General features: G+C 43.4%; 1 protein-coding gene across 2 annotated transcripts in view; it reads left to right on the top strand.

The window, feature by feature from the left end:
• Window positions 1-871: 871 nt before the first annotated feature.
• The window catches only part of KCNQ5 (potassium voltage-gated channel subfamily Q member 5), a 516,174-nt gene continuing 504,484 nt past the window's right edge, over window positions 872-12,561 (top strand). The window contains exon 1 of one of the 2 annotated variants that reach the window (XM_024576602.4): window positions 872-2,231. In XM_024576602.4, the coding sequence (XP_024432370.2) occupies window positions 1,831-2,231 (401 nt within the window). In that variant the 5' untranslated portion in view covers window positions 872-1,830. The remainder of the gene's footprint in view (window positions 2,232-12,561) is intronic. The other variant, XM_024576605.4, reaches the window with a different exon arrangement.

Consider the following 12,561-nt stretch of genomic DNA (forward strand, 5'->3'; position numbering starts at 1 on the left):
AGTGCCTGCGATGGAGAGGCTTGGGGGAAAGGAGGGAGGGAAAGCAGGGTCCTGCCAGTGGCCAGGAGCTGGCAAGAGGGTTTTACAAAAATAATAGCAATGACAATAAAAAGTGAAAATAAAGCATTTAAGTTGAACTACTGCCACAGGCAGGAAGGAGCTGTCGCGAGCGTGGGTATGTGTACAAGAGAGAGTTGGGAGAGTGTCTGTCTCCGAGGGGCAGAGACAGCTGAAATAAGACTTTTGCCTTAGCACTGCCGGGGGGCTAGGCTTCCGAAAGGAGTAAGGCACGCCGAATCACTACCTTGCAAAGATGTGCCATGGGTTTGTGGTAGAGGCTTAGCTCTTCCTTCAGTTTAACTTGGTGATCATTTGCGTTCATTCTGGAGGTGGGGGGTGGGAGGGGGAGGTCTGCTCTGTTAGAAGAAGTTCCCAAGCCTGGCCTTCTTTCAATTTCCCCACGCTGACTGTGATGTACAACTACTTAGACTTTATAATACGGCGTTGCCGAAGGCCAAAGCCCGCAGTGGCACTGTGGTCTCCCTCAAAGCCAAGGACGGGGGCTTTGGGCTGCCCCAGTGTCAGAGGAGGAGGAAGACCCAAGCAAGTCTTAAAACGTCTCTCACCGTGTAAACTGCAGCGTACGCGGGTGGGGTGGGGACTCGAGAAACCCGTGCCCTGGGCTCTCCACCTTTCAGGATTTTTCTCTTAGACCCTGGGGCCGCCGCGGCCACGGCCGAGACTTCGCAGTTTTATGACTTTCTCGAACTTCAATGGAAATTTCTTGACCGAAGGAACCGGATTTGTTCTCCCATGCTTCGCGCCACTGTCAGGCGGAGCTCCCAAGCAAGCCGTTAACCTGCGGAGGGACCACTTCAGAGTTTTTGTGCCCTCCCCGTACTCCACCCCCGGGCTGGGAAGGATGGCCAAGTTACTCGCGGGTTTGCTGTTTGATGCTGGGATGGAAAGTCACAGCCTGCAAGCTGGAGCGAGCCGCAGGGAGATGCCTGGTCCCCGCCTCGCCGTCTCGGCAGTCCCGTCCTGCGGGGTTGCTCACTGAACTGCCTAGGGCTCCAGAGCTGTGCGGGACCCCAGAGCCACTGTCCCGAGCGTCGCCCGGCGCGCCCGCTCGGGACTGGTCAGTCCGGAAGGGCAGGGCCGTTCCCGCTCACACACCCCTTGCGGAAGGATGGCAGGACCTGGCGCTGCAGAGTAACGGCGGGAGAAGCAGTGATCTGCATCTTCAGTTTCTCCTCTGGGCACGGGGCTGACTTAACCTTCCGGACAGCTCCCAAGCCCCAGAGCACCAAACCAAACTCGCGCCTCGGGGAGGGGGCTTTCGAGCCCCGTCCTCTGGGGAGGGGGTGGGGGGAGAAAGGCAGAGGCAGCCTGGGCGTGGAAAGTGGAGGGAAAGAAGAAAGGGGGAGCCTGGGGCTGGGTGTGCGCGCGTGGGAGCGCGCCTCGGAGCGCCCCGCACTCCCCGTTGCAGCCCTGGGGGCCACTTCGTTAGGAGGGAGTGGTAGCCACGGGGATCCGAGGGAGCGAGAAACCCTGTCAAAGCGACGCCCCAAACAGGTCCGGACTGCGAATTCGAAGCTAAAGGCTGCTAGAAATTGGGACTCCTCGTCCTCCTCCGCACCCCCCACCTCCGCCCCAGCCCCGAAGCCCCAGCGGTTTGCTAGCTGCTGCTTCCCCGCCCCCGACTCGGAGGTCGGGAGCAGGAGGCCCCGGGTCAGCCGCGGCTTCCTCCTTGCAACCCGCTAGCGCGCTCGCGGCCGCTGCCCCCGGCGCAGGGACAGGCGCCCCCCTCGCGGTGCCCGTGGTGATGCCATGCCCCGCCACCACGCGGGAGGAGAGGAGGGCGGCGCCGCCGGGCTCTGGATGAAGAGCGGCGCGGCGGCGGCGGCAGCGGCGGGCGGGGGGCGCCCCGGCGGCGGCATGAAGGATGTGGAGTCCGGCCGGGGCAGGGTGCTGCTGAACTCGGCGGCCGCCAGGGGCGACGGCCTGCTGCTGCTGGGCACCCGCGCGGCCGCGCTCGGCGGCGGCGGCGGCGGCCTGAGGGAGAGCCGCCGGGGCAAGCAGGGGGCCCGGATGAGCCTGCTGGGGAAACCGCTCTCGTACACCAGTAGCCAGAGCTGCCGGCGCAACGTCAAGTACCGGAGGGTGCAGAACTACCTGTACAACGTGCTGGAGAGACCCCGCGGCTGGGCGTTCGTCTACCACGCGTTCGTGTGAGTACCCGAGCCCCCCGCGCGCCCCCTGCCACGCCCGCTTCGGGTGGCCCATGTGCCTGGCCCCCTGGGACGCGCTCTCCGCGCCCACGCCCTGGCCCGGCGCGCGCGCGTGCAGACACACACGCGCGCGCACAGACACACACACACTGCGCGCACACGTGGTGGCTTTTATTTCTTTGCACGTGTTTAATGGTCTTCCTCGTAGAGCCTTCCACCTCCCGCAGCCCCACCTCTCCCACCTTTACCAACTGAACCTTCTATCCGAACACACTCAATAAGCTGTCGGACAGTTTTAGGCAGCAAAGACCGGAGCCAGGCAGACGTGAGACCTAAGCTGCGCGGATAATTGGGAGCGAATAGGTTCCGAGATACGTAAACTTCACCCGAGCGGGGCGCCTGAGAGCTGGGAAATGCAAAGGGAGGACGTGTGCCCGTGTGAGGCTTGCGAGACTTTACTGGCGAGGTCAGGAGGTGATGGCGGGGCTGGTCGGGTGGAGAGAGTTGTGGGGGCGGAGCTGGTGAAGCTGTCGCTCGGTGGGGAGAGCAGCTCGGTTTTAAGTGCGCCCGGAAACATACCTCGCCACCACCAACGGAAAGTCTTTCAGTGCATGTAGTCCTTCCTGCCACAGAGGTGGCCAAGGTCTGGAAGAGGCGAGCAGGCCGGGGCAAGGTGATGCTCCCAAGACAGTGGTAGAGGGCAGTGGGGAGTCTGGGGCGCTTGAGCCCGGCCCAAAGTGCAATAGGAGAGGCGCAAGTGGGCCGCCCAGGACAGGGATCAGACAGTAGGTTAAGTGGATATTTGTGGCGCTGAGTCAAAGTGTGTGTGAGTGTGTCTCTGTGTGTGTGTGTGTGTGTGTGTGTTAAGTAAGCCTTCGCCATCTAGCAGAGAATGCTTAATGAGAAAATGATTGGAAGCAAATGTTTATTTTTCCCTTAGGCATTTAAAACCTTTCAGTGGCTTTAAAGTTTACTACTGTTTTTCCCACAAGGTCCATTCATTCAGTCAACTGTTTGAGCTAGGTTTATCTGGACATTTTGAAGTAGTTTTTATGCCAGTACAACCTTTTAATTCTTTCTTCTTTCCTCTTTTTCTTTCTCTACTCTCTTTTTAGTTGTTTTTCCTTTTCTGCTTTTTTATGTTAAAATAAAATAAAAAGATGTCAGCATTAGGGAACCAGTAGAGAAAGCTGCGGTCACTGATGCTTCCTTGTTTCCCAGTAAATAGGTTTCAAACTCGCGAACTAGGTTTCTTTTAGAAGTGAGGCATGCCCTCTGAACATAGCTCTCACCTGGGATGGAGGGTTGGCACCGAGAGGAATTTTTTTTTGAAGCAACAGGGAAGAAGGGGCTGGCTTTGTAAATCGGCGAACCTGGAATTTGACCACGTAAGAGCCAGGAAATTGGTGGAGTCTACAATCTGTGGGGCTCTGGTGTCTGGAAAATTTTACAGTCTCAGATTGATGTGAATATGTAGCATTAGGTGGAATATTCCAGCCAACTTTCCATCTCACAGTGTACACAAGGAGAACGTTGTGTTGCATTATTATTACATCAAAAGGTGTAACTTTTATTATTCACTTATGTAAGATTCACATTGATTTAGATGTGATTACTGTAATAAATGATAGACGTGGAGAAATACTACTGACACTTTTCATGTTCAACCCCTCCGAGTTGATATATAATTAATCCTATTAATTAATGAGCTTGATAAATTATTTTGACCTGACAAGATCCACTAAAACATTAAGCGATAATAATCTGTGCTCAGTTTGGCAGCAAAATATATACTGTATGGATAATGACTTCTTTTTAAAAAAGAGGATGTTCAAAATAGTCACAGTTTTGAGTTTATATCTTGATGCCATTTATTGCCTTTAATTTTTGGCAAATTATGTTTGTATGTCAGAGCAGGTTAGAGACAAACTTTGTTGGTGCTCATACTTTACATGTCCTATGTGTTGCCTTTGAACCTGAATGAACACTTCTTGTAATGCAACATTTTTTCCCAATATGTTCATGTTTAACAAGTTTTTATGGCCTTACAGAATTTCTAAATTTTGACAAATGATTTTTTTCAAGAGATTCAGGTTTGGATAATGCTCTATTCACTAGGCTTGATCAACCTATCAGTGCCTTTAGTGGTAGATATGAAATAAATTAGGTAGTTTTCAGGGTGACGTGCTACTGTAAAGGCCGGTATTACACATTTCTGGAGTCTGCAACTGTAATGTTTGAGCGATTAGGTAGTCGTGCCGGGCCCACATTAACACAAAGAGGGACCGAATAGGATTTTCTGGGAGGGTTGTGCAACTGCAGGGGGCCCTGGAGGACAGGCCATCTTTGGAAATTGCTGTTTATGATTCTGAACAAGGAGCTTTAGAATAGCTGCGCTTTACCTATTAAATTAATAAAGGAAAGTTACTTTGAGCTGTGAGTCTAACAAGACTATTAATAATAAAGGAAATTATAAGAAAGCTATTTCTAGAGGGGTGTAATTAACTAATTCCCTGCCAGCCTGGGAATCCCCAAATCTTACTTTAATAACAGTTTTTGTAACACATTAAGGTTCTTGCCAAGAACAAGTGCACTGTGATTAATGAGATACTTCGGGGATGGATTTACTTGGTAGACCCAAGTTTTCACTGCCAAGAAGCAAGAAAAGTACATTTAAAGTTCTGTTTCAGGTAGAGAAAATTATTTGTTAAATATGCACAAATCATTATTATAATGGTATTTTTAATGATGTAAGATGGTGTCAAGTGTATAGATCCTAGCCTACTGCTGAGACGGCTGGCAAGAACAAGAGATGACCTCCTTCAAACACTTGCTTGCAATCTATAAATTGGTGGAGATTAGAGAGTCCACTCCCTTATCGTTCTTTAGGATTTACCAGACAGGTCTGTTTTCTGGTTTCCTATTCCCTGTCTTCAGCTATTCTTCAGTTTAATAGACAAGCTATTCAAATATGAGGTGAGAGATTTCTTTAAATCTTATATTTCTATTTTTAATTGCTCCTCTTTTGTAGGGAAAGTTTAGAAGAGTAGTGGTAGCAGAGGGACACATGGTGGGGCTCCATATATAAATCCGCGTTGATGCAGCGAATGTGTTTCTGAGAAGCAGCATGAGGAACACTGTGGTGGATACATGGAGGTGCATCCTTGTCTCGTGTAATGCCATGGATCACAATGTATAGATACTTTAAACTAGATGAAATAATCCAGCCACCCAAGCTGGGAACCTGGAAGTCATCCCTGACACCTTCGTCTTTCTCATACTTGCTCCCAATGGCCATTCAAATGACCATTAAATTCTGTGTATTCACTTTCTAAATATTTTTCAAATCTATTCCCTTTTCTTCCTTGGGACTGCTACTAGTTCTCTCTGTTTCTCAATGTCTCTCCATTGGATTATGTGTAATATTCTGTTATTTAACCATCTAGCTTTTCTTCTCAGCCTCCCAGTCCTGTTTCAACCTGATAATGTCTCCCTAAAATGCAAATCTCATCATATCATTCCCTCAGTTAAAATATTTCCATGACCCTTCACTGTCTACTCATTTATTCATTCATTTATCTATCTGCAAACATGTGAGTGTCTCCTATGTGCTGACTCCCAATTAGTAAGGCAAAAGCCCCCATTCTCAAGGAGGGAATCACAATGGAATGATTCCAAGCTTGTGAACAAGTATGAAATGATGTTATCTGTATCATTACAGAGAAAAGCAAAAGTCTCATGGGAAAAGAGAGGGAAGTAGAGATGAAGGCAGAAAGGTAAGCATGAGCCTCAAAGAGGAAGTGAGGAGTGAACTGTTTTGACAAATGAGTAGTTAATTTTTAGGTGCAAAAAGCAAGAGAAAATGAGCAATCCTGGTAGAGAAAACAACTTGGGCAAAAACGGGGACTTGTGAATCAACACAGTAATTCTGTGAAGTATTTGCAGGGTGAAGATAGCTGCAAGAAAAAAGAGTAGAGAAAAGGCACACATACTTGACCTTGGATGGCCTCAGATGATGACCATGGAATCTGGCCTTCATCCTGTAGGCAGCAGTGGTCATTGAATGGTGACCATCAGAAGAATGATATAATCAAAAACAAATGTTGGAAAGATCTGTCTTTTGGTAAATTGATCAAAGGGTACAAAATGGATTCAGTATGGCTTGGAAAATGATGATAGTGGTTGTTCAAGCTTTCTATGCATTCTTGTATTATTTTATCCATAAACTCATTATATAAATGTCTGTTGACTATCTGCGGTGTGTCGTGGACTATTCTAAAAAGATTAGAGATGATCATCTAAGGAGCTTAGGTAGTGGGAACAAGAAAGAGTTTAATTGGAGAAATGTTATGTAGGTAGAACTGGCAGATTGTTTTCAGCAGTCTCATGTGTGATGTGAGAAGGCTGATTTTGACTTGGGTGAGGTGGGGGATGGAAGTACCCTAAACCAGTACTATATGGGGTGAAGGGCAAGGGTCACATTTTCAGGGCAATATAATGACATTAGATTTAGACTTGTTGAGTTTCACATGTTTTGAAGACATTTGGGTGGAGATTATAAGTGGTAAAAACACAATTATGAACCAAGTACATTCGGTCAACCGGAACCATTTTTTGAAAGTTAGAGAGCACTCAATAAAATATTTTTGAATGAGTGAATGCATTTACAAATCTAGAGCTTAATCTAGATATATACATTAGATATTCACATTTGGAAGCCTCCACCAATTGCGGTAAAGTGATGTATGGTAGAATGAATGAGATCGCCCAAAGGTGCAGAGTAAGATGTGGATATGGTGGAGGACAGAGTGTGGGGAATATCAGTGTGAACCAGTGAATGGAAGACTAAGAGTCCTTCCATCACACAGCAACCAGAAGGCCAAGGAATAATCCAGGAGACCTTATTTTCACAAAAGCAAAGGAAGGAATCTTTAGCTGCCAGTGCCATAGAAAGGACTAAAAGAGGCATGTGAGATTTCATTGGCTTGGTCATGAAGGAGGTCACTGATGGCATTTACTACAGCAACTTGGGTGGAACTCTGAGGGTTTTAAATGTGATGTGAGTGGATTGAGGGTGTTAAGAGTTGGAGAAATGGAGACAGTGGTGTATGTTATACTCTACATTCCTTGGAGCTACTCACGGGATGCTTCATGACATGGCCTCTGCCTATCTTTCTCTCCTCATCTCTATTTACACCCTGAGCCCCAGACTTACCATCCTGTGTCTTCCTGCCATGCTTTTACTCACACTCTTCTCTTGTTTTCTTCCCACTTCTTGTACTCTGGCTGTCTAGCTTCTACTTTTTTCAAAACACAATTGATGGATCACTTCTTCTCGGGCCTCTCTCAGCCCTACCAGAAGGATTTAGGTGCCCCTCGTCTCAGGTTCCATTCCACTCTAGGAATGTCATGAGAATGGTGTTTGCTCCACTCTTTGGTCACTGTGTGCTGCTTGGTCTGTCTTCCCCACAGAAAGGTGAGTGCCCTACGCAGAAAATAGACTTATCTCTGAATCCCAAGCACCTAGCATGATGCCTTGTATCTAGTAGATATTCGATAAATGCTGGCTTAATGAGTGAGTGAATAATGTTCCTTGGAAGTTTTACATAGAAGAATTTTAGAATGAACCAAAGCTGAAGGAACTACCCAGTCTTTTTTATTTTCTTGAAAGATACTGGTAATTCATTTAAGAGGAAAGAGGTATGGGGCTAGAAGTAGGAGACCATTTCTTTGCTCCCAACTTCTCCACTAATTAGCCTCATGACTTGGAATAGTCATCTCACCCTTTTAAGTCTTCAAATATTTATCTGTGAAATGGACACAATAGTGTCTGTGATCCAGCCAAGATGATAGAAGATACTGTGGATTGTCTAAATACTATCAAAAAGAGGAGTATCTGTCATAAGAAATGATCTTTTTATTATTTCTCTTCCTTGATGTCTGAGCTTCAGGGCCACCTTCTAACTGGTCACTTAAACTTTACTTCTAACTCCTGGAGAGGTTTATGCTACATAGTAGCCAGAGTGATCTTTCTAAAGAGTTAAACAAAAAACATCACTCATGTGCTTGGAGGAGGAATCTGTTTATTAACACCTATCTTTACTCAATTCCTTAAAGTCAGGGCCTCTCTCTATCTTCTTGTCTGCGATATCATCAGCACCCAGAATAATATCTGCCACATGGAAGATGCCCCATGCATACAGATTGATTCACTTACTGATACTCCAAATCTCCAAAATATACTGGTTTCCTGGTGGAAGGTAGACTTTTACTCTGTTGACCACTCTCTGTGTCAGGACTCAATTAGACCCAATGAATTATATATATATACATATATATATATATATATACACACACATATGGAAATATATATATGTAGAAATATATATATATTCCCCTCTGAATTAAGTCTATAGAAATTGTTTGCATTATATTTTTGCCTCTGTATTCCTTAAAAATCACTGGTTTATTTTAGTGTAGAGAGGCCTTATACAAGTTATACTGCTTTATACCTTTCTAACATAAAATGCTATTTGTACCCTTCAAATCTATTCGTTTCCAGATATTTAAACAATGCTATAGTATTTGAGGAACATATTACAATTAAATAGCTTGAAAACTGTTAAAATATTAGTATGGGGAATATGATGGCCTACAAGAAAAAAAAACATAAGAAAAAAATATTTCAAAATAGAATTAAGTTTTGATACAAGAAACCCTATAAACAAGGAAGATAGCCAGCAATCTTTTTATTATTGCTTCCAAAGAAGTGGTGCCAGTTTTAATTTTTAATTGCAAGTGGCTCCTTTGGCAGATGAAAATGCCAGGAGAGCATGTTTTTTCCTAACTCAGTGGTGTGGAACTACTGAAAGTCCAATTGTTGAACAGCCATAGCTCATAGTTATGCTTAATGATTTGTAGCTGTTTCAGTTTTAATTTCCTTTTTCTTCAATCATTTACAAGTATTCTATTGGACGTTTTATTTGGTTGCAACCTGGGAGATAGATTGGCCACACAACTGCTTTTTTGAATAATTATTGGAATTCTTTGATGGGTCTCAGAGTTGCAGGTGGATTTTTGATTTTTTTCTCATCAGTTTGTCTAAAGAATGAGTTTCCTAAATGCTACTGACATCATCTATTTTTAAACTTAAAAGTAGTTCGAACTTTTTCTCTTATGTATATGGATCACACAGATGTGCACATATATTCCACACACACAAACACATACAACATACACACACTGTATCCTTTAGCAGAGAATTTATTAGGGCAAATATTTACATTTACCTTATTTTTGCTCCTCTAAAAGTAAATAGGACATTTCAATAAAATGTAAATGAAAAATAAAAAGAATCTTAAAGTTACTCTGGATAATATGGAGATAATGTTATAATTTGAAAGCTATTTAAATTTAAGTGTATATGAAGACATACACTTTTTACAAACTTGGCCATAGTATTTGTTATTTCCATTTACAGTACCTGTGAGGTAATTCTAGAGTCTCTATTCCTTCTTTAGTCCATGGCAGGCTGACCTTTTATAATGATCATGTTATAATTTCTCACTTTTTAAACAGTCAGTTTAGTTTAATATTTAATTAACAGCCATATGTGTACAGTTAATATGCTAGATGCAGGGGGTTCAAAAAAGGCGATGATGCAGACTTGGACTTCAAAGAAATTCCACTGGGGAATATGATTAGATTTGGATCCAATTACCAGCTTCACCTTCACCAATTTGATGACTATGACAAGTTGCTTCCAATACCATCCACTTAATCTGTAAAACAGGAATGATAGTATTACATCCAGCTACGACAATATTATATATACATATATATGTATATAATTACACTTAACATAGTGGCCGTTACTAAAAATGGAAAGAAAAACACAGATAATGTGGTAGAGGGTTGTACTGCAAAGTTAAAGGTCCAGGATTTTATCCTGTGGGTGATAGGTAGTCTTTGAGGTAGGCAGGGTTTAGGCAGGTAATAATGCCATTGAATTTCCATTTTAGATTGATCACTCTGGCAGCTATACTGTGAATGATGACATGAAAGGGACAAGCTGGAGGTAGGAGATCCATGTTGAAACTGTTGTTCCAACTTAGGCAAGGTGACTAGGACTTAGACTGGGGCAATGGGAGTGCAGATGAAGAAAAAAATATAGCAGTAGAATTGAAGTGTATTAATGAATAGGTGAATGTGGAAGATGAGGAAGAGGGACAGATTTATTTCCTGATTCCTGGTTTGGGTGGTTGGCTAGATAATGGGGCCAATATCTGAGGTCAAGAATACAGGTGGAACAACAGGTTGAGGGGAATGTTGGGGACAATAAAATGAGTTTAGTTTTGGAGATGCTGACCTTTCAGTGACTGTGGCACTTCCAACTATGTATGTCCAGCACCTGTAGATGAAGATTTAAAACATGTGAAACTACAGACAGATAAAACCACAAGGAGAGCATGTAAAGAGACAGCAATAGCTCAAGGGTGGAAACCCAGGGAATACTAAGAAGTAAAAGGTAAGCAGAGAAGAAGGGGAATAAAGTGGAATAGATAGCAAGATGCAAAGAATTACCAGACAAAAATATGATCAGATGTCATGGAAACCAAGGATATTGAGAGAGTTTCAAAAAATAGTTAACTATGAAATGCAGACAGTGGGAAAGAAGATTGTTACCACCAACAATAGTCTTTAGTTATTGATTTTGTGCTGAACATTATTCTAAATACTTCACACACATTAACCCTTAATTATCAGAAGAGCTACGAGATACCATTAGTATTACCATCTCCCTTTAATGGATCAGAATACTGAGGAAAGGTGAGGTTCAATAACTGGCCCAACGTCACCACATGAGTTAATGGTGGAATAGGGCTTTTACCAAGGCAGGTTGCTCTATGTTCTTAGCCATTATATATTTTTTGGATGGTACCTGTGGGCCCAGGCCCCACTCCCCATCACATGGATTGCATAAGTACAACTACTACTTTGGGGTCTAGGGTAGCTCTTAGCAATATAGTAAGTACAGTAAGTCCTCACATAACATTGTTGATAGATTCTTGGAAACTCCAACGTCAAGGAAAATGATGTATAATGACACCGATTTTATTATAATCTAATTGATATAATCAGGAGTTAAGCTCCTATGGCATATTTCTGGTCACAAAAGCATCACTAAACTTCTAAAGACCCAAACATTTCTAATATTAAACATTGAAATAAATGTGAGTTATACATACACATACTTAAGAAAGATTAATGAAAACAAGTAAGATAATTATTTTTCAACCCACTTATTCCATTTCAGAGTCTTGGGTGGCTGGGCCCCATCCTGACAGCTCAAGGCACAATGTAGGGACTCATCCTGGACACGACCCCTTTCTATCACAGGGTGTACTCACACACCACCCCCAGCTCACTCAGATGGGGCCTGTGTGGACATGCCAGCCAGTTCACCTCACGTGCATGCACACTTTTGGGATGTGGGCAGAAACTGGAGTGCCTGGAGGAAATGAATCCACAGAGATGAGGGACAAAGTGCAAACTCCACAGACAGTGACCCCATCTGAGAATCGATTTTTTTCTCATCAATGTTATAATAAAATGACACTTTTCATGGACCTACTGTATATGCAAGGTAAACATTTGTTAAAAATGAATAATAATTAATATCCTTTATGACCTAGTATCAGAGAATTACATATAACTTTGTAGTATAAGGAATGTGTGTTTCTCTGTGTTCAAATTCTAACCAGCTCATAGTCTAATTTTTCCATAAGATTTTCCTGGTAGCTCTGGCTTATTTCCTTACCTTTATTTACCTCCCCCAGCTTTCATTACATTTGGATCATGTATTCTAGCCCTTAATTACATTTTGCATTGTGTTCTAATTGAATCGCTGGTCTCATTCTTTACAAAAAAAAATGTGTTCAAAGAAACCAAAGTACTCTTTTCTTTTGTGTCTTTTATGGCATCAAGCCAAGGTTTTCGTTCTAGTTTCTAATCAAAATTCACCTAGCTTATTGCTACCAGGGGGACTATTTGAATGTTACAACCTTTTTTTTCTCCAAACAAGACTTTCCTTAAGTTCTCTTACTTTAAATTGTGGAGCAACTTGTATTGAGGACCCAAATTGCTATAGCAACTTCTTAATACCATTTTCTGTGAATGTTAAATTCCTAATTTATACTTTTATTGCAGAATACCTAAAATTCACTTAAAAATAGCAGCAATTGCTTCGTTTAATTTCATAATGGCTAAATATAGAAGCATTTGCTCCAAATTGATTTTGCAGGATTTTCTTTCTTTAAATGAATAAATA

The sequence above is a fragment of the Desmodus rotundus genome, chromosome 11 (assembly GCF_022682495.2).
Source record: "Desmodus rotundus isolate HL8 chromosome 11, HLdesRot8A.1, whole genome shotgun sequence".
In the NCBI taxonomy this organism is placed as follows: domain Eukaryota; kingdom Metazoa; phylum Chordata; class Mammalia; order Chiroptera; family Phyllostomidae; genus Desmodus; species Desmodus rotundus.